Source organism: Acinonyx jubatus, chromosome B4 (genome assembly GCF_027475565.1).
Source record: "Acinonyx jubatus isolate Ajub_Pintada_27869175 chromosome B4, VMU_Ajub_asm_v1.0, whole genome shotgun sequence".
NCBI lineage: Eukaryota > Metazoa > Chordata > Mammalia > Carnivora > Felidae > Acinonyx > Acinonyx jubatus.
In genome coordinates this window covers 87,709,860-87,734,266 of record NC_069387.1, presented here as the reverse complement: position 1 = coordinate 87,734,266, position 24,407 = coordinate 87,709,860, and the positions used below count along the sequence as shown (strand labels likewise).

The 24,407-nt window shown below is 39.4% G+C and overlaps 1 protein-coding gene across 6 annotated transcripts in view; it reads right to left on the bottom strand.

Moving 5' to 3' along the window:
• Nucleotides 1-24,407, bottom strand: part of SRGAP1 (SLIT-ROBO Rho GTPase activating protein 1) — a 279,251-nt gene that overhangs the window by 64,774 nt on the left and 190,070 nt on the right. For all 6 annotated transcript variants that reach the window (XR_008300303.1, XM_027071346.2, XM_027071345.2 and 3 more), the window contains exons 7-8: nt 9,065-9,286; nt 6,708-6,809 (exon numbers count right to left, since the gene is read on the bottom strand). Coding sequence is in view for 5 of the 6 variants with exons in the window: in XM_027071346.2 (XP_026927147.1) it covers nt 6,708-6,809; nt 9,065-9,286 (324 nt within the window). In the remaining variant the exon portion in view is untranslated. The remainder of the gene's footprint in view (nt 1-6,707; nt 6,810-9,064; nt 9,287-24,407) is intronic.

Below are 24,407 nucleotides of genomic sequence, written 5' to 3'. Positions count from 1 at the left end.
CAAGGTTCTGGCAGGCTTGGTTCCTTGTGGGCACCACGAGGGAAGGTCTAGCTTGAAGATGATCATCTTCTGTGTCTCTTCACATGGCCTTCTCTGTTTCTGCGCGCAAATTTTCTCTTTTTATAAGGACACCAATCACGCTGGATGAGGGTCCACCCTACTGACCTCACTTTAATTACCTCTGTGAAGACCCTGTCTTCAAAGTCATATTCTGAAGTAGTGGGGGGTCAGGACTTCAACATATACATTTTGGGGGAACACGGTCCAACCTCTAACACAAACATTATTTTATGACACCGTGCCTTGCACCTTCCTCAGGCCCATTCAACCTTTAAGACTCATCAATCCATGTGTGAAGATGGCTCCCAGCTCTGCCTTCCCTTCCCCACCTACCTACTTACTTCTTGCCATCACTGACCTCAGATGCATTTCACTTACAGCACTGTAGCATTTCAGATGTGTGAAATATTACTGCACAGAGACCACACACGCATGTGCACACGCAGAGAGACCGGATCAGTGCCAGAGTTAACTAGCCAAGGGTATAGCGCCATACTGCCAGCACAAGGCACAGAAGGCAGGAGCAGAAGCAAAGCATCTTGCCATGACACCCCTCACTCCTGGTACAGAGAGATGCCAGTGACCTCGCCTGTGCTGGATAATGAGGAGCGCGATGCCAAACCCATTTCTCACAAGCACCGACCTCACTGTTTAGAGGGCGATGTTGGCCATCTACAGGGGAAGCAACTTGAGTTTAGAGCCAGCTTATTAATCTTTGTATCTCTAGTCACTAGCACAGTGCCTGGGACAGAACAGATCATCCAAAGCTTCACTAAATGAACGGTAGAGGTTGAAGTCATCCTCTTTGCAAATCCACAGTCATCAAAGCAACACTCAGCACAAGCCAGCAACACGCACTTTCGTGAATATCAGCCATCCTGAGCTCGCCATCCTTTCTAGGGTGCCCTAGCCCATGACTCACTTCTAGACCCTTTCTAGAAACTGTCCTCACTCTGCTTGGTATTCTTCTGGATCAAGTTGCTTCCTGTGGGGAGTTAAAGCTTATCTGAAACCACACACACACACACACACACACGCACACGCACACACACTGCTTCTAAAAATATGTGTTTTCAGTGAAAGACAAATGATCCCTGTTTTCAATTTTGGCCCAAGATGATGCTATCGTTTAATGGATAAATGGCAGTTATCTTTTCTTAGGCTTCTACTGTTAACTTCATCAACAGAAGGTTGCAGGTAAGTTAGAAACATTTAAATAAATTAAAAAATACTTAAGCAAAAATGAAGTTAAAGCCACAGAGAAGATCAGAAATAGTAACTATGATTAAGTAGTTATCAAGCTCCACAGCTGATAATTGTCCATAATGGTTTGATCACAGATTTACATGACTTGGGATTCTGCTGTAGTCAATGATATTATGGGAATGTGATTCTTGAGGGAAATATGACTTTTCAACCCTGAGGTAGATAACCAAAACATCTCTTACTTCCCTCAATTACCCAGGCCATGAAAACTGTTTCAAGGTTTACGTAAAATCTTGTTCATTACAGTTGAAAATATCCTGTGTGAGGAATATATTTTTAGAATAGTCTGTGAATTATTCCCTAGTAAACTGTCAGTGAAAGATTTTAAATAAAGCTAGGAAAATTTATATGGGGCTGTCAGTTCATTACACAGTGTTGCAAATTAATTGAGGAATCACAGCTTTCTCTCTTTTCCATTCCCTTCAAGGGGGTAAACGTACTATAACTTAGAAGAAACTCATTTTATACGTGAGATTTTAGTCATAGCACTGAAGTAAAATGCTTATGGAAACTATTTTCTGGACAAATATTGGGACAACTGGTCTGAAAATCGGGCAAACTACTTAAAACTAAGGCTGTACTAAAAATACGAAAGGTATAATCGCTCTAGTTCTACAATTCATTCTCCTTTTCTTTGGCTGTGTGTAGGTAAAGGACGGAAAGAGGAACTCTAAGAAAAGGGAGATGTAGTTGTATGGGGAATTACTCCAGAGCTAGCTTTGAAAGAAAGGAGCAAAGAGAATGTCCCCTAAGCTGAAATCCCTGTAACAGATGTTAAAAAAGAACTTTAAGAACATGTGTGAGAGGGTGTGACATTAGATTGGAACATGTCTGGAGAATATTTATAGTGACAAAGGTACAGATGATTATTCAGATGTAAGTTGCTTTGAAAGTGTTGTGTTTAAAAGTAATGTTTACTAATGTTTCAAATAAAAAACTTAAAGAAAAAGAAAACAAGGGACACCTGGGTGGCTGACTCAGCTAAGCAGCCAACTCTTGATGTCAGCTCAGGTCATGTCAGTTTGTGGGATGGAGCCCTAAGTAGGGCTCTGCATTGACAGCACGAAGCCTGCTTGGGATTTTCTCTCTTTCTCTGACCCTCCTTTGCTTGTGTGCATGTGCACGTGTGCGCACACACACACACACACACACTCTAATAACAACTAAAAAAAAAAACAAAACAAAAATGGGAATAAAGCGTGGGCAGCAGGCTCTTTGTTAATTCCATGTGCACAACCCACAGTGGCACTAATAAATATTTGTCGGCCAGCCGCCTGGAACTTGAAATCGTGAAGATTGAGGTACCAGGGATATGAGAGTGTAGCATAATGAGACTGAAGGCTCATTTTAAAAGGCTTGCCCTGTAAAGTTGTGAAGTGACAAATTATAAATGGGTATCCACCCCAAATTCAGTCAAGCCCTTCTCAAAACTTATTCAGCTTTTACTATGTGCGAGTATCCTGAGGTCATTTCACAAATGCTTCTCTTTGTTCTAAGGCCTGTGCTGTAAGCTCAGATATCTTCAAGGGCCAAGGAAGTGATGAAAATGAGGCAAGCGGGCTGAGTGGGGAGCATGGCAAACAGGAAGCACATGCTCTGTGTCTAAGCGGAGCATCTTTGCTCAAGCCAGTCATCACCTCGCAGAAATGCAGGTCTAGTGTGATCAGACTTTCTAATTGTTAAGAAGCTGGAAATAGATATTTTTACTCCCAACTTCTAATTTAAAATTTTTTTAATGTTTATTTATTTTTGAGAGAGAGAGAGAGAGAGAGAGAGAGAGAGAGAGAGAGAATGAGAGAGTGAGCAGGGAGGGGCAGAGAGGGAGACAAAGAATCCAAAGCAGGCTCCAGGCTCTGAGCTGTCAGCACAGAGCCCAACACGGGGCTTGAACTCACGGACTGTGAGATCATGACCTGAGCCAAAGTCAGATGCTTAGCTGACTGAGCCACCCAGGTGCCCCCAACTTCTAATTTTTAAATGACAGCAACTAAGTTTTAAAAATCAAATGCTGTGGAGCAAACAAAATGTATCCATGGCCTGTAGGCTCTTAGCATGTAAATTCCCTTCTAAGAAGGCTTCCTACAGTTTTGAATGGTGCCCATTATTTGTAGCTGTTTAAAATTTGGTGAAAAGGTTCGTGTTCTATTTAGCTACACTGTCCATGCTTTTGTAAACTTGGATGAAATTCCCTTTCAACTTTTATCTCTTCGCTGGGCAGTCATTATTATTTTTAGTTAGCCAAACTCTCTCCAGTGAATTCTGGACTTTGTGTATAGCTGTTTGTGCAGAGGCAGAGAATTATACAGAATTATACATGTTTCTTTACTTGTATACTTTGATCTGATAGTGACAGGTCACTTTTCTGACCTCTATCAGTGGAGGTCTGCCTCCATCAGAGGCAGATTCTCTATTTCTGGTAGAGAAAAGTGCTATACAGGACTCCAAAATCGGCAACGATTGCAATTTTGTTCCCACGTCCCGGCTCTTATTTTTTACATGATACAAATGACTTGTTATGGTTTGGCTCTCATGCTAGATAGATGCTGTGACATTCATCTCTGTACTCTCCGCACCTGGCAAAATACGGGGAACGTAGAAGTTGTTGAACAAATATTTATTGTACTGAAATGAACGGACCCACAGTAACAAAACCCCTCAAGTCAGCTCTCAAGGTCTCTCATCATCTGACTTGAGCTTCACCTTTGGCTCTTCCTCAGGGAGGAGCTGGACGATGACCAAATTGCTCTGGGAAACCAAGGTTCCTCCAGGGCATCTTGAAATATAGTGAAACATTGTTTCCTCCTTCTATACCAATGGAAATCTATCGATTGTCAAAAATTCAATTTAAATCTTCCTTTCAATGGGAATCCCATTCCATGACAATGAATTTGTTCCATATCCAACAGATCATAAACCACTAGTCATGCTCATCAGAAACCTCAAGACAACCTAATTCATTTGTTACTACAGTAAATCTTTTAATTCTCAGAAAGCACTGCCTGCCATTATCAGCAGGACACTGCTTTTCTACGTTGTGCCCAAAAGGGCATACGTGAAGGGTCAAAAACTCAAAGGCCTGCAGAAGCCAAACGGGCGACAGAAACGAACAGTCCAATGGAAGAAAACTGGGAGCTGAACGGCTAATGGCAAAGTGGAATTCAAGTACCCCAGCTCTTCCCTTTGTGAGGCAATCCGGGGTCAGTCACCAGACTCTTATTTTTAATAGGCAAAAACTGTGGCAGGCAAACAAAACAGGTCTCTGGGCCGCCAGTTTTGACCCTGGGCACAACACATTCTTTTCCTAGAGTTTAGAGGCTGTTTCCAAATAAAACAGCAGGAGGATATGCAAAAACAAAAACAAAAACACCACCACAACAGGAAGTCATTAGACATACAAACTGTAGGTCTATCAGGATCCAATAAACTGCATTAGGCAAGTATTTTGTGATACCTCCACAAAACTCTAAGCACTTCAAGAAGAGCAATAAAGGCTCATTTGTGGGACTTTACACAGCAACTGAAGACTTCATCACATGGCTGCATCTTAAACACACAAGTTTGAATAAGGGGTGGTTTGGTTCTTCTAGAAAGAATGGAAGCCAGAAAGCTGCAACGCATTTTGACCAAACTATACTGGTCTAGAAACACATCACTCTTTCTGAACAGAAACAAGTAACGTGTTCATGTAGCTAAAAACATCCCAGTGGGATTAAAATAAAAGAGGGTACACCAAAGTGAATTTTGGTAATTCATTTCATCAAGGTGAATTATTATTGTTTTCTTTTTCTATCTCACATTCCTTCCTTTCAGGAACTGTCTCTAGAAAAACATGTTTCTGTTGGAGCTGTCAGCCAAAGGGCTCTATGAATGAGCACAATATATAAGGTGATCAATGACAGAATCCCATTTCTTGCGTGTATTGGCTGGTCCAGAAGTATGCATGACTTAACTCAGGACAATAAAGGATCCTAGTTCAGGGATAAGGGCAGTGGGATGAGGTGAGATGGCAAGCTATAGGACCATGTAGCTTTGGCTATCCCAATTTGAGGGAAAACAACTACTGACACATATGAAAATACAACTTCAGAAAACTAGAATGCTTATGAAAGAAATTGAAGAAGACACAAAATAATGGAATTCCATGCTTATGGACTGGAAGAACAAATATTGCTAAAATGTCGATACTACCCAAAGCAATGTACATATTCAATGCAATCCCTATCAAATACCTATCACTTAGGCTAAGCAAAATTAGTCAGAGAAAGACACAAATATATGATTTCACCCACATGGGGAATTTAAAAAACAAAACAGATGCACATAAGGGAAGAGAAGCAAAAATAATATAAAAACAGAGGGGGAGACAAACCATAAGAGACTCTTAAATACAGAGAACGAACTGAGGTTTTCTGGTGGGGTGTTGGATGGGGGTAAGGGCTAAATGGGCAAGGGGCATTAAGGAGGACACTTGTTGGGATCAGCACTGGGTATTATATGTAAGTGATGAATCACTAACTTCTATTCCCGAAATCATTATTATATGTTCACTAACTTGGATTTAAGTTGAAAAAAAAAATACAACTTCAAAGTAATGAAAAGAGAGATTCCTGATAATATCATCGGAACACAGATCCAATCATTCCCAAGGCTATGCAAACATTGACCACTAAATAAACTTTCTGACTTGAGTAAGTTTGATTTGGATTCCTGTAAATGATAACTGAGAGCCTTAGAAACATATGCAGTTCATATTTTATTTAACAAGAATGTGGATCCAATTAAATTAATTTCAGAAACCAGCAGCTAAATTGTATGACTGCTTTCTGGTTCGACATATATTTATAATTCACATTTTACGTTCTATCCATTTAAATCCAGTAATGTCAGCAAATAAATAGTTTCTTATTCTCACTCAAGTGCTATTTTAAAATAGGATTTCTGTACTAATTGTATAAGTACTGCCATGTTCAGTACCAAAAATTTAGAGAACACATAAAAGCAAAGTACTAACTTCCAAAAAAGTTAGGATTAAATTAACACGTCAGTCAAAAGTTTTATTTCACACACTATTGTATATTCTTGGACCCACGTTGAGTTTAATCATTTATGGGAACTGTTTTCCACATGAACTATGAATTTAAGAATAAAATGTGTGTTTTTTCATGAGTATGCCATGGATCCCTGGTGAAGAATTCATCTCTGGTAGACTACAGAATCTTTGCATTCATCCTCTACAAAGAGAGTATTCTAGGAACCACGATTTAGCTAAAAATGCCTGGTGAAGAGACGCATTTGGAATACTAAATATGCCTAGGTCACGAGCACATGCCTTCCAGTCCCATTAGAATTCGGATTCCCTGCGGGGCAGAGAGTATACTCACCTCCTCATTCTCGATTTTCAGCGTGGCCAGCCGGGACTGCAGCTGCTGGTACCTGAGCATGAGCTCTGCCTGGACTGGTTGCTGAGCGCTGACCTGACACACCTGATGGGGAATCAGAAACCGCAGTTATAACAGGGCCAGCAAGCCACCCTCCAGCGGCAGGGTTCTCCTGCTCAGATGCTGCACGAGTCACGCTGACCCGCTCATGATTCCAATTACGTATTTCCTTCCAAGAGGCGCTTCCACACTTCAGTTTTAAACACGGACTTGCTATGTCAGGGGCAAGGGCAGAACGCAGCTGTGGGGCCTGGGGATGGATGATGGGGAAGACAGCAGCTGCAGGAAGCTTCGCTCTGAAAATGGGGCACTTGCTGGAGAGTGAGCTCTGATCTTGAGGTCTCACTTGTGGGAATTCTGAATGACTATGGGGCAGGGGGCAGGGGGCAGGGGGCAGAGGGCAGAGGGCAGAGTGCAAGGGATGATCCAAACGAACCACACAGGCAAAAGGAGGGGAGGCCACAGAGCCTCCTAGCGACAGTCAGACAGGTACCTGTGTAACGTTACTAACCCTCAGCTTCCTCATCTGTAAAATGGGGATAACAGGAGTTCCTACACCACGGGGTTGTGGTGGGGATGGAATGAGTTAATGTACACAAAGCACTTAGAACACTGTCTGGCACACAGTAAAAACTCAGAAGACGTAACTATTATCATCTTTTAACCATGGCTTGCTTTACCAACATCGGCCACATCACGTGATTCATCATGAACGTGAAGAGGCCCCTTGTAGTCTTTGGCAGAAAGATATTTTGGCTATGGTCTCAATTACGGTTAAGGTCACAATTAGAGCCTTTTAATTTTATTATATTTAGTTCATTAAAATTGCACCAGAAGCCAAATCGTTTCTTTTCATCTTCCTTGTCATAGAAATGCTCCAGCAGATGGGGGTTTCCTTTAATGGAGTCTCCAAAACATCACAGAAATTATTGTTCCCTGGCAGAACAGGCCATAAAAAAAAAGGGCAACTGACTCATTTTATTAAAAATAATAATAGTAAAAAAAAAAAAAAAAAGGAAAAAGTACTAACCCAACTGAAGTCACTTATTTGTGATATTTTATCATTGTGTATATTTGACATATCCATAACTAAAAAATATAACGGTAATCATTTGGTTTTGGAAACACAACTCTGGGTAGGATAAGCCACTTGCCTGTCAAATACACGTGCTATTGGCAGAAAAACTGCTCACCATTTCTAATCGAGTATTTTACTCTATCAAACCGAGCAAATATAATATTAGGTTAGAAATGCAGCATGCGCACATATAACTTATAAGTATTAACACGAGGTGTCTCAGAAAAAAAAAAGATGACGCTGAAGAAATCTGTCATGGCTATTATATCTATTTTTAAAACCATACTGTCACCACAATGAGCTAAAATTGAGTTCTTAATCTTTGAGTATTGTTTTGCACAGCTGGGATACCAAGTGCTGTATAGCGTGCTCATTAATTGGGTCTTCTTGTTTTCCCAGCCGCAGACAATAAAATATACCACTGTAACCCATGAACGGATTAGGTGGATTTTTTTTCCCCTTGGGTAAAATAGGACAGAAAGCTAAATTCATATACAGAACCCAAGATACAATATATCATGTCTAATGTTCATTTTACCAGTTTGGAGACAACTACAGTCTTAAATAAATGTTCTGCATTTTTTCCCCCTCTCTCCCATTTTCCTGCCATTTACAATTATTTTTCTTTGTGAAAATCTTTAAATCAAGATCACAGGGAGTCTTCAGGTAGATTCTACTGGGCCAGCAAAATAGTTCGTTCTGAATTTAAATTGGAATGTCTAGAGGTAGAGGTAGGACGAACTCTGAGATGGGTTAGTGCTTACAAAAAACTGAGTTTGCACGTAGGTTTGGCCTTTGTAGGCATTTCACCCAAAGGTGGTAATGGCTGATATTAGCATATAACTATGCTAAGATCCCATGCAAAGGCAGGAGAGAGAAAACAACTGAGAATTCTGACAACTGGTGGGGTACAGCATGTGAAGAGTAACATAAGTCAAAAGACAGTTCATTAATTTTAAAACAATCAATTACTGGGGCACCTGGGTGGCTCAGTTGGTTAAGCATCTGACTTCCGCTCAGGTCATGATCTCATGCTTCCTGAGTTCAAGTCATGCATTGGGCTCCCAGCTCTCAGTGCAGAGCCCACTTTGAATCCTCTGTCTCCTCTCTCTGTCCCTTCCCCACTCGTACGCTCTCTCTCTCTCAAAAATAAATAAACATTACAAAAAAAATATATATATATATATATATATATATATATATATATATGTCAACCACTGACCTCATCACCCATGTGAGACTGAAACTCAAACTTCATCGGTGGACAGAATGCTGCAGGGTACATCTCCATGAATCTCTGTTTATCACTCCGGGGCTCCAAACTGTCAACTGCATTCTCAATAATGTCTAAGCCTTCATGTCTGGAAGTTTCAAGATTATACTCTGCAGAGAGGTATGTTCTCAGGGCTCTGTTCAGACTTGCATGGTAGCCAAGATCACAGCACTTAAAAAATAAAAGAACACCATATATGAAAATTAACTCAAAATGGATCAAAGACCTACACGTGACAACTACAACTATAAAATACTTAAAAGAAAACACAGGAGTAATCCTTGATGACCTTGCATTAGGCATTGGTTTCTTGGATACAGCATCAAAAGCACAAGCACCAAAAGAAAAAATAAATTGTTTGAAGACTTTTGTGCTTCAAAGGGCACTATCAAGTAAAAAGATAACCCACAGGATGGGAAATTTTTTTGCAAATCATATCTGATCTAAAAACTTTGTATCCAGAATATATAAAGAAATCCTACAACTCAATAATAAAAAGACATACAGCCCAACTAAACAATGGGCAATGGAATTGGACAGACATTTCTCAAAAACACATACAAATGGTCAACAAGCACATGAAATGATGCTCAACATCATTAGTCATCAGGGAAATGCAAATCAAAACCACAAAGAGATACCACATCACACCCACAAGTATGATTATAATGAAAAAGACAAATAATGGGCATTGGGGAGGATGTAGAGAAACTGGAATTTTTATACACTGCTAATGGGAATGTGATATATTGTAGCCTCTTTGGAAGGGTCTGACAGTTCATCGAAGAGTTAAACACACAGTTAACATATGACTTGGCAATTCCACTTCTAGTAATACACACAAGAAAAGTAAAAAAAAAAATCCAAAAAAACTGGTACATCAATGTTTAAAGCAGCATTATTTTTTAAAGTGTTTGTTTATATTTGAGAGAAAGAGAGAGAATGAGTGGGGGAGGGGCAGAGAGAGAAGGGATAGGGGATCCACGGTGGGCTTTGTACTGACAGCAGAGAGCCTGATGTAGGGCTTGAACTCACGAGGTCATGAGTGGGATCATGACCTGATCCAAAAGTCGTGAGATCATGACCTGAGCCAAAAGTTGGACGCTTAACTGACAAAGCCACCTAGGTGCCCCTAAACCAGTATTATAAATAATGGCTGAAAAGTGGAAACAACCTAAAAATGTCCAACTAATTGACAAAACTAAACATTATCCAGTCATACAAAAGAACGAGGTACTGATAACATGCTACATCATAGATCAACCTTGAAACATTATTTTAAGTGAATGAAACCAGCCATAAGAGACCACACCTTGTAGGATTCCATTTATATGAAATGTCCACAATAGGTAAATCTGTAGAGACAGAAGGTAGATTAATGGTGCTAGGGGATGTAAAAACTGGGGTGATGGTGGTGGCTAAGGGGTATAGGATTTCTCTTTGGAGTAATGAAAATATTCTATAAAGGACTGTGGTGACAGCTACACAACTCTGAATATACTACAAGCCAATTGTAGCCTTTTAATAAGTGAACTATAGGTATGTGAATAATATCTAAAGAAAGCTGTTAAAAAATAAAAGCAAAAGCAAATACTGAAAGGAAATAATAAAAGATAGCATTTAAGGTTATTTGTGCATACTGATCCTACGATTTTTTTGAAATCCATGTAGGATGCAAACATACTAACTGTAATGTTTTGGATCTGCATAATTTACTGAGGACTCAATAATAATCTGTACTCTTTCAGAAGTGAGAAAACAGCTTTGAATCTGCCAAAAAAGTTCAGGAATGCCTTCTTTCTTATCCCCAGAACAAAATTTGTAAATAAGAAATGACTGACAAAGTCCTTTTATCAGAGAGAGAATTTGGGGATTCTTAAATCTTCACTATCTTTAATTTGTATTTGCATTTATTTTCTTCATGTTGCATTTTAAGAGAATACAATTTTAAAAACATAACTGTGGATGTGGGTGCCTGTGTGTCTCAGTCGGTTAAGTGTCTGACTTCGGCTCAGGTCATCTCGCAGTTCGTGAGTTTGAGCTTCACGTCGGGCTCTGTGCTGACAGCTCAGAACCTGGAGCCTGCTTCAGATTCTGTGTCTTCCTCTCTCTCTGCTCTCCTCCATTAATGCTCTCTTTCTCTCTCAAAAATAAAATAAACTTAAAAAAAATAAAAAAAAATATAACTCTGGATATTGGTCAGCTATAAATTACTGAAAGAATTTTAAATTTGTACATAAAAGCAATATAAATCTCCTGAAGAGGGAGTGGTTTTAAAAGGTACAAAACCAGGCCATCCCTATATTGTTCTAATGCAATCCAATCAATTCCATTTGATTCAGTTTAACCTAGTAATTAGATGTCTATTAGGTGCCTGGGAATTTGCTAGGCTCCAGGAATACGAAGACTGGAATACAGTAAAATGTAATTTCCATTCTCAAGGAATTCGAATATAAGTTGTCCATTACTTTGCTACTAAAAGAACACTAGAGGGGCACAAACGAAGTAACATCCACCAGGATATGAACCATCAGATCTGTTTTTTTTTTTTTAATTTTTTAATGTTTATTTATTTTTGAGACAGAGCATGAGCATGGGAGGGGCAGAGAGAGGGAGACACAGAACCCGAAGCAGGCTCCAGGCTCTGAGCTGTCAGCACAGAGCCTGATGCAGGGCTCAAACCCACGAACCACAAGATCATGACCTGAACCGAAGTCGGACACTCGGTGGACTGAGCCACCCAGGCGCCCCCATCACATCTGTTTTTATGAAGCTACAGATTCAATCACTGACCTGTCCTTTGAAATGTCAACATATTTACTTCTACCCTCACACTCCAATTTTAGAACTATTAAATTTGGGATTTTTCTATGAAGACATTATAAAATCTTGCTGTTCAGAGTGTGGTCTATAGACCATCAGCATCACCTGAAGCTGATCAAAAATGCAGAATCTAAGGCCCCACCCCTGATCTGCTGAATTATAATCTGAAGTTAAAAAAAAAAAATCCACAGGGGATTTATACGTACATTAGAAGTTTTGAGAAGCACTACACTAAAACACTGATTTAAAAAAGGTCCTGTAGGGCACCTGGGTGGCTCAGTCGGTTGAGCATCTGACTTTGGCTCAGGTCATGATCTCACAGTTCGTGAGCGCGAGTCCCACATCAGGTAAGCTCAAGCTTGGGGTTGAGCCGTTTGGGGTGAGCATGAGCCCCACTTTTGATGAACACAAACCCCGCTTCAGTTGAGCCCCCCTTCTTTCTCTCTCCCTGTGCCTCTCTGCCCCTTGCTCACTTGTGCCCTCTATCTCTCTCTCTCTCCCTCTCAAAAAAATAAATAAATAAAAGGGACTGTAACCCTGTCCATTGGTGGTTATTTCTACTAGTGGGCAAGAGAATATCCTTGATTAAATATTATTTGATTTACAAAATCAGAAAAAGGCTATGTCACATTTACAAATGCAAGCAGAATACAGTTGTGAAATGAAGCAGTCTCATCATTGATACATTTCTAGCGGAATCGGCTGCACTCAAATACAGAGAATGATCTTTAGTTAATTAAAAAATTCTAGTTTCAGATGAACAAAGTCCTCTTTTATTCCTTTTGCGCCTCAAAATCCATAAAGGTTCTGCATAGCCGTTTTATACACATCAGAGGGACCAAAAAATTATTCCACCTTTCAGTAATACCTCATCTTGTGAAAACAGGAATTGGGAAAGGAAACGGCCTCGTTTCTTTGAAATGTACTTGTGCTTCAAAACATACCACTATTCTGAAAGAAGACAGATTCAGCTTGATTATAATGAAGCTGCTTTATTTTAGGAGTACTGATCTCAGTGGGAGTTCATGGAAAATTGACATTAAGAGGAAGAAACAACTTAGAGAAAAGCACCCTCCACACAAACCAAGTGTCTTTTCAACAGAGAAAGGAAGAGCAAGGGGAAAAGAGAAAAAATAAAGAAATTCAACCACCAACTACCTAATTGAGGTAGAGTTCTGAAAAATACATGTTAAGTTTGTATTAGTCCCAGATGCAAACTCAAATTTCTAAGAGTTGCTTCTTTGGGGGAGTAAATGTCAAAGTTAGGAAAGCACGGTGCATGCTTCGGCATCCAACTGGGGCCAGGTGGATTTGGTAGGTCTGGACCTAGTTAGGCAGCCTGGCTTTCGGCTGCGGTTTCCTAAGAGGCTGGGGAGAAGTATGCGTGTGACTTCACACCCAACCCAGAAGGACTCCCCAGGTGTCTTCTGGATTTTGAATGCTATACCTCACCATGGAGGCTTCTGTGATGAACTTGGTGGACAATAGCCTTCTCTGATCCCTAGGGAGCTTATCAGTCTAGAAGATCACTTAATTAGCATGCTTCTGTTACTTCTGATATGCAGCACTGTCTATGCTCTAGGTTTTTCACGCATCCTGGACTTTAAAAGAAACAATAAAATTCTCTTTCAAGGTCTCCCGAGACAGCAAAGCCAGCCACAGAATCGTCTCTTTTCTAAACTGGAAGCTAAATGACACTGGATATGTTAAGATTCACGATACTTGGTTAAAAGGCCTCAAGTAATTCCATGGAGCTTATGAATTATTAATGACGATAAGAAAAGCCAGCTTCTGCACAAAGAGTTGAGTTATAACCCAAATGCCTTTCATGATGAAAATACATAAGAAACCAGTAAGATATTTCATGAAAACAAAACAGTGTTGTTCTGATGGGTGGAAACCTGAATGGACACATAAAATTATGGATTAAAATTGGGGAAGGAAAGAGTGTTGGAAGTAGAAGAGAATTCGTTTTCTAATATCCTAAGAGCTGTCAAGATATATCCCACTAGGTATTAGTCTAAATCACCACAGTAAGCTAGCTTCTTTAGGCAAAAGGGTTGCAAATAGTATCAGAAGTAAAGATGAAATCCAGGTTTTGAGAACTGTGACAAACACTTCATCTTGCTCCAAAGGCTGAGAGGTTGGCTGATATATATACTTGGTGGTTATACAGTCAGGTATAAATGGATCCCAGCTAGTCAGGGAGAGAATTTGTTTGTATAAACTCTTAGGACATGAGAAGCCCTACTGGGCAGAAGTTTGGTCCTAGATGGGAGTGAAGATAATGGCACTCCAAAGGAAACGAGTCCTACACATGTTTTCGGAATAGTAATAGCCAATATCATTCGCAGGGCAGCCCCAAGCTCCGAGGTGACTGCAGGTGTCATGAGAATGGAGAGAGAAGGAACTCTTCTGCAGAAGTATTCTACCTTAACTTCATCATTCTTGCCTCCACCAGAGAGGTTTCCTTGATCTTTTGTCCTGGGTCCCGTCTCTGGCTTTTTAATTAATAAGCTTTGGCTTTGACCATTCCAGAGTCCTGGGTATTGGGTAACGACTTGGTCTACCCCTTACTTTGAGTCTTTCTACAGTAGTGCAACCTGAGCAAACAATTGCAAAAATGGTTTTCACATAACCCAGGACCAGAAATAGGTAAGTTCACAGCTTTTTCAGATCTCAAATGAAGAAAGTTGATTTCTTCTGAATAAATTATCTTTGTCCCTCACTATTTTCCTCTCTAGCTATTCAGTACTTCACCTCAGAAACCACTAACTTGTTTTGTGAGAGATGGGCATCTTGTGGGACTGAACTGGATGTTTAAAATTCTACAGGCAACTTTTGCACACCTGCTCTCATGTCTGGGTTCCTGATGGTCCATAAAGAGCTGACAATTTAATTCTTGCTGCTGCTTTAATAACCACAGCCAAGCATTTAGCAAAACTTGTTTTGAGTTTCTTCTGTGCAACAAAAATGTCAAAATGGTACATCGAAATGGATACAAAGTAGGAAACAGGAGGAGAATGGAGGTTGCATATGCTTGAGCCAATGAGTAGGACCAATAATCCTTTGTGGCCTAATACATGTCCCGCTCCATGGGCACTTATTTTTCTCAGAGGAGCTGCCACCAGACGCATTTTATCTCCGGGACAAATCTCTGTAACCACCCTGAATCAAATCACAAAGAAGGAGAGAGAACAAAGCAAGCCCAGATAAATAGGTCAGGTGGTAAATGCTATGGAGAAGACAGAGGACTAGGGAGTGCTGGGGGAAAGGGTGTGGGTCTTTTATATAGGGCAGCTGGGTGCAACATGAATGAAAAGAAGGGATCTGCAAAGCTCTGGAAGAGTGTCCTAGACAATGAGTAGAAAGGGCCCAGGCAGGAAAAAGTTTACAGGAGTCTGGGGAACAGAGACGCCAATGTACCCAAAGCATATGGTGACTAAAGAGGAAGTTGCAAAAGATGACACGGAGTGGCAGGTGGGCACCAGTTCACATAAGGTCTTGGTGAATAGTTTAGATTTTATTCTAAAGACAATGGGAAGCCTTTGGAGAATTTTAAATAGGTATCAACAGGTCTGGTTTATATTTAATACTCTGGCTGCTTGGGAGGGGAATGGATTACTGATTAGAAGGTCTTAAGTGGAAGATGGGTAACATCTTAGAAAGCTAAGTGTAGGCAGGAGACGAAGAGCTTTGTCTAGGAGACAGCACAAGCAGCAAGAAATAGCAAGATGTGGGATATTTAGGAGGTACAGATGACAGGATTTGCTGATGCATTTATATGTGAGAAATGAGAGAACTGGGTTTTTGGTTTACGCAAATGGGTGGAAAGGCGTGCCACTTGCTAAGGTGTAAAAAATGGATGAGAAAAAGTTGTTATGTGCATGGAGAATGAGGATGATGAAAGGGGAAATGGAGATAAAAAGCTGAGCATATGACATGTTCAAGATGCCCATTAGGCATCTGGTCAGAGATGTCCAGAAGGCAGTTGGATACAAATCTGAAGCCCTGCAAGATGATCAGGACTGGTGACAGAAATCCAGCAGCCATCAAGGCAAGGGACCAAGAGGTAGAAAGCCAAGGACCATGCCTTAGGCGACTTTCAACATTCACAGCCAAGATGGAACAACCAGCCCTAGAGACTTAGAGCAGCCTGTGCTGCAGGTGGAAAACAGGCGGGTGCAGTTTCCTTTAACAAAGCCCATGGCATCTCCATCGGAAGGAACTTTTAAAGCCATCTACCTTCGTCATCTAACCCATTTCAGTTTTTAAATCCCCTTTCAATCACAAAAGGATAAAAACACACAAATCAGTTTACATGATAACTACACTATCCTAACCCATTTACCATGATCTCTGTATCATCTTCCTAATAGGAGTTCAGGTCAAATGGGGGCTGCAGTATTCCAATTTGGCAGGTTTTCATGGATAAATCTTAATACTATTATGTATGGGCATACGTCAAACTAAGAAAAATCTGAACTCTGAATAAGCTGCTTTTTAATTAAACACATGTCTCTAGAGACAAAAGGATAAGGCTAAAAGCTTTAGCACAGAGGATTACTTAAAAATGATAAAGTAAACATGACATGCAGTATATGATGTAATCTAATTTCAATTTCATTCTGTATAAATGGCTAATAAAATACATGACAGATATCTTTACCAGGAAAATTAGTTGCAGGAGGGGATTATTCTGTTGCAGTATTCCATAAGAGTAACAAAGATTTATCCTTCATATGACAAGGTGACCTGCAAACTTTTACAGGGAGTAATTTGAAACTGTGAAACTATATCAAAAGATGACAAATACTTTATTATTACCGGGCAGGAGCCATGGGACAAAGTACCAATGGAATTCTACTGTTGAGGACTGTGTTCCTCTGAATACCTTTTGAGGATGGACTGAAAGAGGCCACATCACCAGTTGTTTTAAGAATTCCAGATATAGGGGCACCTGGGTGGCTCAGTTGGTTAAGCGTCCGACTTCCGCTCAGGTCATGATCTCACGGCCTATGGGTTCCAGCTCTGCCTCAGGCTCTGTGCTGACAGCTCAGAGCCTGGAGCCTGTTTCAGATTCCAGGTCTCCCTCCCTCTCTGCCCCTCCCACGCTCATGCTCTCTCTCTCTCTCTCTCTCTCTCTCAAAAATAAACAAACATTAAAAAAATTTTTAAGAATTCCAGATATATAGAAGGCTGAATTTGATTACAGATCTAGGTATTATGGGAAATGAGACTTGTGCTCTCCTCTAATTCTTTTCTCTTAGCAAATTATAATCACTTGAAAATCTCCACATTCAATTACAAATATTTGTTGCCTGCAGGATTTTACTTCTGGGTTGCAATGCATCCCAATTATAACAGAATTACTTACAGTCTTGTTTTCTTGGTTTTTTTTTTTTTTTTTTTTTTTGAGAGAGAAAGAGAGAGAGAGGAGAGTGTGTGCATGTGTGTGCACAAGAGCAAGCAGGGGAGGAGCAGAGGGAGAGGGAGAGAATCCCATGCACAGTCCACACCCAGAGCAAAGCCTGACATGGGGCTTGATCCCACGACCACAAACAAGATCATGACCGGAGCTGAAACCAAGTGTGGGAAGCTTAACCGAATAAGCCACCCAGGTGCCCCAGTTACAGTCTTTTTTGCACTTATTGTTGGGGATACTAATGATCATTATGTGAAATCTTTCACATAAATGTGAAATCTTTTATTTATAAAACTACAATCTATTTTCCTTTATAATTATGCCTTTATTCTCCCAAGCCAATTAAATTTCCTTTGGCCAATATTTACAATATATTCCTTATAACAATATTTATAATATATTTCTTATAATTTACATTTATGCTTAAAGTAACATAATAAACACCCTTTATTGTTGTGAAATTAACTATATTCCATTTGCTACCTGATTTCAAGCTAAGAGATTGTTACTCTACAAACGAAAATTTACTTAGGACTTTCAGGGGAGAAACCACCTTAAACAGTCTTCTGCTTAAGTGACACTCTGGATTAACTAACAGTTCATTCTCTCAATCATAGGTCAGCAAGCTATGGCCAGTGGATTAAATCTAGCCCAAGGGCTGGATGTGGTAAATAAAATTTGATTGCAACATAACCACACCCAATTGCTTACTTATCTATGGCTGCTTTTGCACTACGGTAATTGCGACAGAGACCATATGACTCACAAGGCCTTAAGTATTTACTATTTAGTCCCTTTCAGAAAAAGCTTGTCTACTTCTGCTCTAAAACACAGTGACCAAGACCAAGGCCACTGTGAACACACACAGCCAGTAGGTGCTCTTTAATACTCTTGTACATTTTTTCTCCAACAATTCATCTATATGTTTCCCAGCTGATTGTAAAATATGTGCAATTTGTATTTATTATAAATTTATTAAATATTATAAATCTACTAAAATAGGTATTAAAGGAGCCTGGGTGGTATAATAGGTGGCTGGGTGGCACCTAAGGGTTCGACTTTGGCTCTGGTCATGATCTCACGGTTCATGGGTTTGAGCCTCACATCGAGCTCCACGCTGATAGCTCAGAGCCTGGAGCCTGCCTTGGATTCTGCCTGTCTGTCTGTCTGTCTCTCTCAGTCCCTCCCCTACTCGTGCTCTGTCTCTTTCAAAAATAAATAATAAACATTAACAAAATTAAAAAAAAAAGACTTAAGAGTAAACAAAATTGATACCAAATTAGGCAAAAGTTGTGCCAAATGCAACATTGTGAAAACACTAAATATCTACAGCATTTTTGTTCCACATTAAAGATCTCAGAAATAGAAACCACAACTACCCAGTAGATAAGGTTTGTACAAAAGAAGACTACTCAGAGCTCTATGAAAAGAAAAATCATAATATTGTAAGACTGGAAAGTACAAGTACATTGGTATGCTTTACATTAATACTTAAGGCATGCTTTCATCATATTTTACTTTTTTCTTTTTTTAGATATAAAATGTGCCATACTTACGGAAAAGTGTGAAACATATATACTGCTTTTAAAGTCCCCAAATTCCTCTCCTAAATCACCTCATCCCTTCTCCCTAGAGATAACTGTATTTGCAGTACCCAAAAATGTCTAAACCTTGTTTGGTATACTATATTCAAATATTTCCAGTTGAACTAATACTTGGTTAACAACTGAGCCATCATTTTCTTCATTATATTACCTTCGATAAACTTTAGAGGTCTGATAGCTTACATTGTTAGTTTGAATTTGATCAAGTTCATTTACATACTAAATTTATAGAAGTGTTGTTTGCAGGGTAGAGTTCATCACAAAATTAAGTTAATAATTGCAACAAAGCACAATGGAGAATTTAAGATTTATTAAAAATAAATTCCAGAAGAAATCCAATAGCTATTACTTAGAAATACAATGCTTCCAGATCGATAGCCACTTCTCAGAGAGACAGAGACAAAGGTATATTAATTCAAACTAACAGTGATAGGTAAAGGTGAAGTTTATAAAAAAATAGACAAATTGGAATTATTAAATATATTTGTAAAAAAAACATTAGATTACCTTCAAATACACAGAAAAGACTTGAACTAGTCTATCAAAGTGTTACATTAGATTTTTTAGAACTGTAGTAATTAACAAAAGAGGATTCCATTGAATAGGGTTTCAAACAGTACATGTGTAAAGTGATTAATCTGAAGTGCCTAAAAATATGTTATTCTTTAATTTACAACATTTTTTTAAAGTTTTATTTACTTAAGTAATCTCTACATTGAATGTGGGGCTCGAATGCACAACCATGAGGTCAAGAATCGCATGCTCCTCCGACTGAGCCAGCCAGGCGGCCCTTTCATTTACATAATTAATTTGAACTCTAAAAAAGCATTTTGGGGGCACCTGGCTGGCTCAGTCGGTTGGCTGGGCATAACTCTTGATCTTGGCTCAAGTCGTGATCTCACAGCTTGTGGGACAGAGTTCCAAGATTTGGCTCTGCACTGGCAGCACAGAGCCTGCTTGGGAGTCTCTCTCTCTGTCCCTCCACTTCCTCTGTGCACTCTCTCTCAAAATAAAAAAAAAAGCATTTTGCTAACCAAAAATAAGTATACTTCCAAATTAATAGGCTCTAAATTCAAGAAGTTTTAGAATACCCTGTTTGTTGCAAGGGGAAAACACTTAACTCTGATGGAGCCATCAGAGTCACATTACCCCAAGCCAGTGATCAATTTTAGCATCATTACTGGTGGTTTAATCAGATGTTGTTACGTATCTACATAAGACACAGCAACATAACCTATGGTGTAACTGCTGCAAAGTGCTTAACTTGAATTTATCAAGACTTTATATAACATTTACTTTGTAGGAAATGCAGGGAATAGAGAAACAGGTTAACTGACACCATAACGAATGGACACAAATCCAGAAGCTGAGATGTTCTGAGGAACAGCTGTCCATGTCTCAATAGGGGCTTTGTTAGATTAAAAAAAACCAACAAACCAAAGGAACACATCACCCAGATGCAATGTGTGATCCTAAATTTGGTCTAGGCTAGACACACTAGCTATAAAATGTTTTTTGGGGGGGGTCATAATTAGGAATATGGTCTGGCCATTAGAGGAGTTAAAATTTTCCTAAACGGAAAATTTTCTGAAATGGAAAGATGGAGATTACTGAAAAAAGTAGGTTAAAAAGCCGTATATAAAATATGCTTTCATACTCTTCTGGTATAAAAGTGTGTATGTGGACACAAAAAAAGTCTACATTTTAGCAGTGATGATCTGGGGTGGTAAGAATGTGATCATGCTATTTTTGCATGTAATTTCTTCTAATTTTCTACAAAGTACATGTACTAATTCTGTAATAATAAGAGACTGTTTCAAAATACAAATTCTATGGGAAATGTGTATGACTGTTTTATACCAATAGATCCATTCATCATGGTCTAGCATAGGAAATTAATAAGAGAAGAGACATATTATTGACACAAATAGAACGAAGGGAGGAATATATAAAAAAGGTCTCAACTTGAATTCTTAATTATTTACAATGCTTTGATTCAGTAAAGATACATTTAGCATCTTCCATGTCATTTCATATATAAAATGTTATGCATTAAAAACGTCTTGACTTTTTCCTCACTAGAGGTATTCACAACTCTTCCAATAATTATTAGATAGCTCACTATAAAAGTGATTTTGCTACATAAGCTCACAAAGCATAAAGGATTCTAGATGCCTCTGCATAATAATCATTCTGTTTCTTTTTCATCAGTAAGGGTCAAGCTTAATGGTTTTTAGGATCACCACTATATATGCAAATTGCATTCCTACAAAATAAGCAGCCATTTTGGAACATACACATTCACACTCTGCCTCAAAGATGAGTCAATGAATGCATAATTTTTACTGAGAGGATTCAACTTCAATTGAATATGACAACAAACCCATTTCTTATTTCTTTCAAAATTCATAATGAAGTTGTATTATTTGAGAATTACTCACAATTTATTATTTTTTTGAAAGTGGGGGGGGGGGGAGGGACAGAGAGAGAGAGAGAGAGAGAGAGAGAGAGATAGAATCCCAAGCAGGCTCTGTCCGCACTGTCAGTGCAGAGCCCAATGTGGGGCTCAAACCCAAGATCTGTGAGATTATGACCTGAGTTGAAGTTGGATGCTTTAACCAACTGAGCAAGCCAGGCACCCTGAGAATTACTCACATTTTAAATTTAAGGCTGATCTTTTAAAAGTCCATCCTTTCTTAAAATTGAAAATTACCTGATATATTTAACCATTACTTATTTACATCAGAGTTAATTAGTTTGGAGGTTAAATGTCTGAGTTTGAAGCCTATCAGACCTCCTAACTGTGTAACCTTCGATAAGCTATCTGGCCTAAGCCTCAATGCTTTAATCTATAAAATGTAGAAAATAGTATTTACCTCATGAGGTTTGTGATGAATTGGTGAGATTATGTGTAGAAACCTGCCTGTCACAGACTAAGAGCTCTATAAATATCCACGACAGTGACGGTCGCAGACTGAATCTGGAGTTCTCTCCTGTCCCTCAAGAGAGCGGATGCAGAATTGAATATGAGAGGCTAATGTCCGGTTGGGGACAAGAGCCCTGAACAGGGGTTTCGGCTCTGTATTTACTGAGCTCACAAGATATTACCCACATGGTGAACATGAAGAAAACAAGACCTTACACACGTTGACATGGAGAAAACAATCAGACAGTAATCATTAACTTGTGTAAGAAGCAAAGGGTCTGGGGGGCAAGTGGGGTTTGTGATCAAAGTACAATAGTATATTGGTGTCAGATGGAAAGTACTCATGATCCTGTTACAATATCTCAGTAGCTAACCTTGGGCGTTTTTCACCCCGTGGTGGCAGCTTTCCACCCTAAGCTTTTTTCTAACCCATTTATGTAAGTAGAATCTATTTCCCCACAAGTGAATGTGACTTTCCTGAAATGTTAATCCTGTCCTATACATGCCAATAGTACTGAGAATGCTACCACACATCGCCACACAGATGGCCAATGGCTATCTCAATCTTACTATATGTAACAGAACTAGGGCTCCCTGCCCTTCAACCCACTTCTCTCCAGGGTCCCCAACTCAGTAAAAAGCACCATTGTTAACCTAGTTACTCAGGACCTGAACCTGGAGTCATGTTTATCCTTCTTTCCAACTACTATATCAAATTCCTATTAGCTCTACTTTCAATATATTTTGAATCCAACCAACTACTTCTCACAGGTTTATTGCTACTATGCCAGTCCAAGTCAGCACCATCTCTAGCCTGGACAATGGCAAAAGACTAGATACAGCTCGCTGTTTTCACTCTTGTCTTCCTCACCCGCCTCAGTCTGCTTTCCACCCAGATGCCAGAATGAGTCTTTAAAATGTCAACTACGTGATGTCACTTCCCTGAGTAAAACCCTTCAATGGCTTCCCGCCACACTTAGAACACAATCTAAACTCCTTTTCCTGTCCAAAAGACCCTAAGTAATTGGGTTTCTGTCTACATTCTCTTCCAGAACCTTCCTCCTCACTTACTCCGTTGTTTGCTATTCCTTGAGCATCTTCAGCTTGCCAAACAAGTCACTGCCTCTATACCTTGAGCCTTACCAGTCCTTCTGTATGAGGGATTCCTTCCCCATAGAGGCATAGGGCTCTCCAGCTCACTTCTCTGCTCAAATACCAGGCTTTTCCTGAATACCATCAAAAGAAGTAGACTGATGGTGGTTTTATTAATGGCACTGTCACTACTATATAATGTGTGTGTGCATGTAAATATGTTTATGAGCTGACTCCTTAACGACTACATAAACTCCATGAAGACAGGGACTTTTGTTTTGTTCATTGCTGGATCCCCGCTGTCAAGAAGAGTGCTTGGTACCCTGCAGGTGTTAAAGAAATACTTTTCAATACATGGAGACCTTTCCTTGCGTTAAACTCATTTGGGCCTAGCCAAGTACCTCAAAAATAAGCCCTAAACCAAAAAAATAAGCAAGTGGAGTAGTTACAAAGAATTAGCTCTATATTCTATATACTTTGCAGAATTCTTACAAATCTAAGTTTGAAAACAGGGGCCATAAAATCATTCATTTTTATTCAGAAAACCTAGAAGTCTAGAAGAAAAAAAATTCCTTTCATCAGAGTGCCTTAAGAAAATTGATTACTTGATTAAAATACTTGTAAGAAAGGAAGAGAAAAAAGTTTTTCCTGGTTTTATTACTAAAGGGTTCTGTATAAAGAAATTATGACAGTAGGAGATAAAACTGTTTTTAGACTCAAATTAAAAAAAGAAAAGGCACATCAGGGGTGCCTGGGTGGCTCAGTCAGTTAAGCATCTGACAGTGCACAGCTCGCCTGGGATTCTCTTTCTCTCCCTCTCTCGAAGGTGTCTGCCCCTCTCCTGCTTGCTCACTCCCCAAAATAAACAAACTTCATATATATATAAAAAAAGTACATCAGTGTTAATAAACTAAAAAAAATAATTCCCTTACTTAGCAATTCTTTTGCAGAAGTCCCAAACTGTGGCTCTAAAATAGTTAACTCCATGAGATTTAAATTGAAATAAATAAAGTTGCTTTAACCTATTGTAGATCTACTAGGAGCCATAGGAAAAAATTTTATCATCTTTAAATTGTTGAATTCAATCAATACAAAGCAGCACATGAATAAAGTTCCCAGCAGTAAACTCTGTGAACCTCTATCACTTCATCTGTGCTTTTCTTACAACATTGCTTTTTTTCTTTTATTTGCAGATATGTGTGTTTTTAGACTGGGATTTCTGTCTGTGTCACCTCTGTGGTCTCCTACAGTGTTGGCACAGTGACCGTGCTACTCAGCGCAGATTTTCTGAATGAAAGCATGATGCAGATGGGAAGTCACAGCAGTAATCACCGCATGAACCTAACAGTGCATATAGACTTAGAGGGTTCGGAATGAGCCCCATTACCGCTTTTCATAGTATATCCTCAGATGGAAAGTATA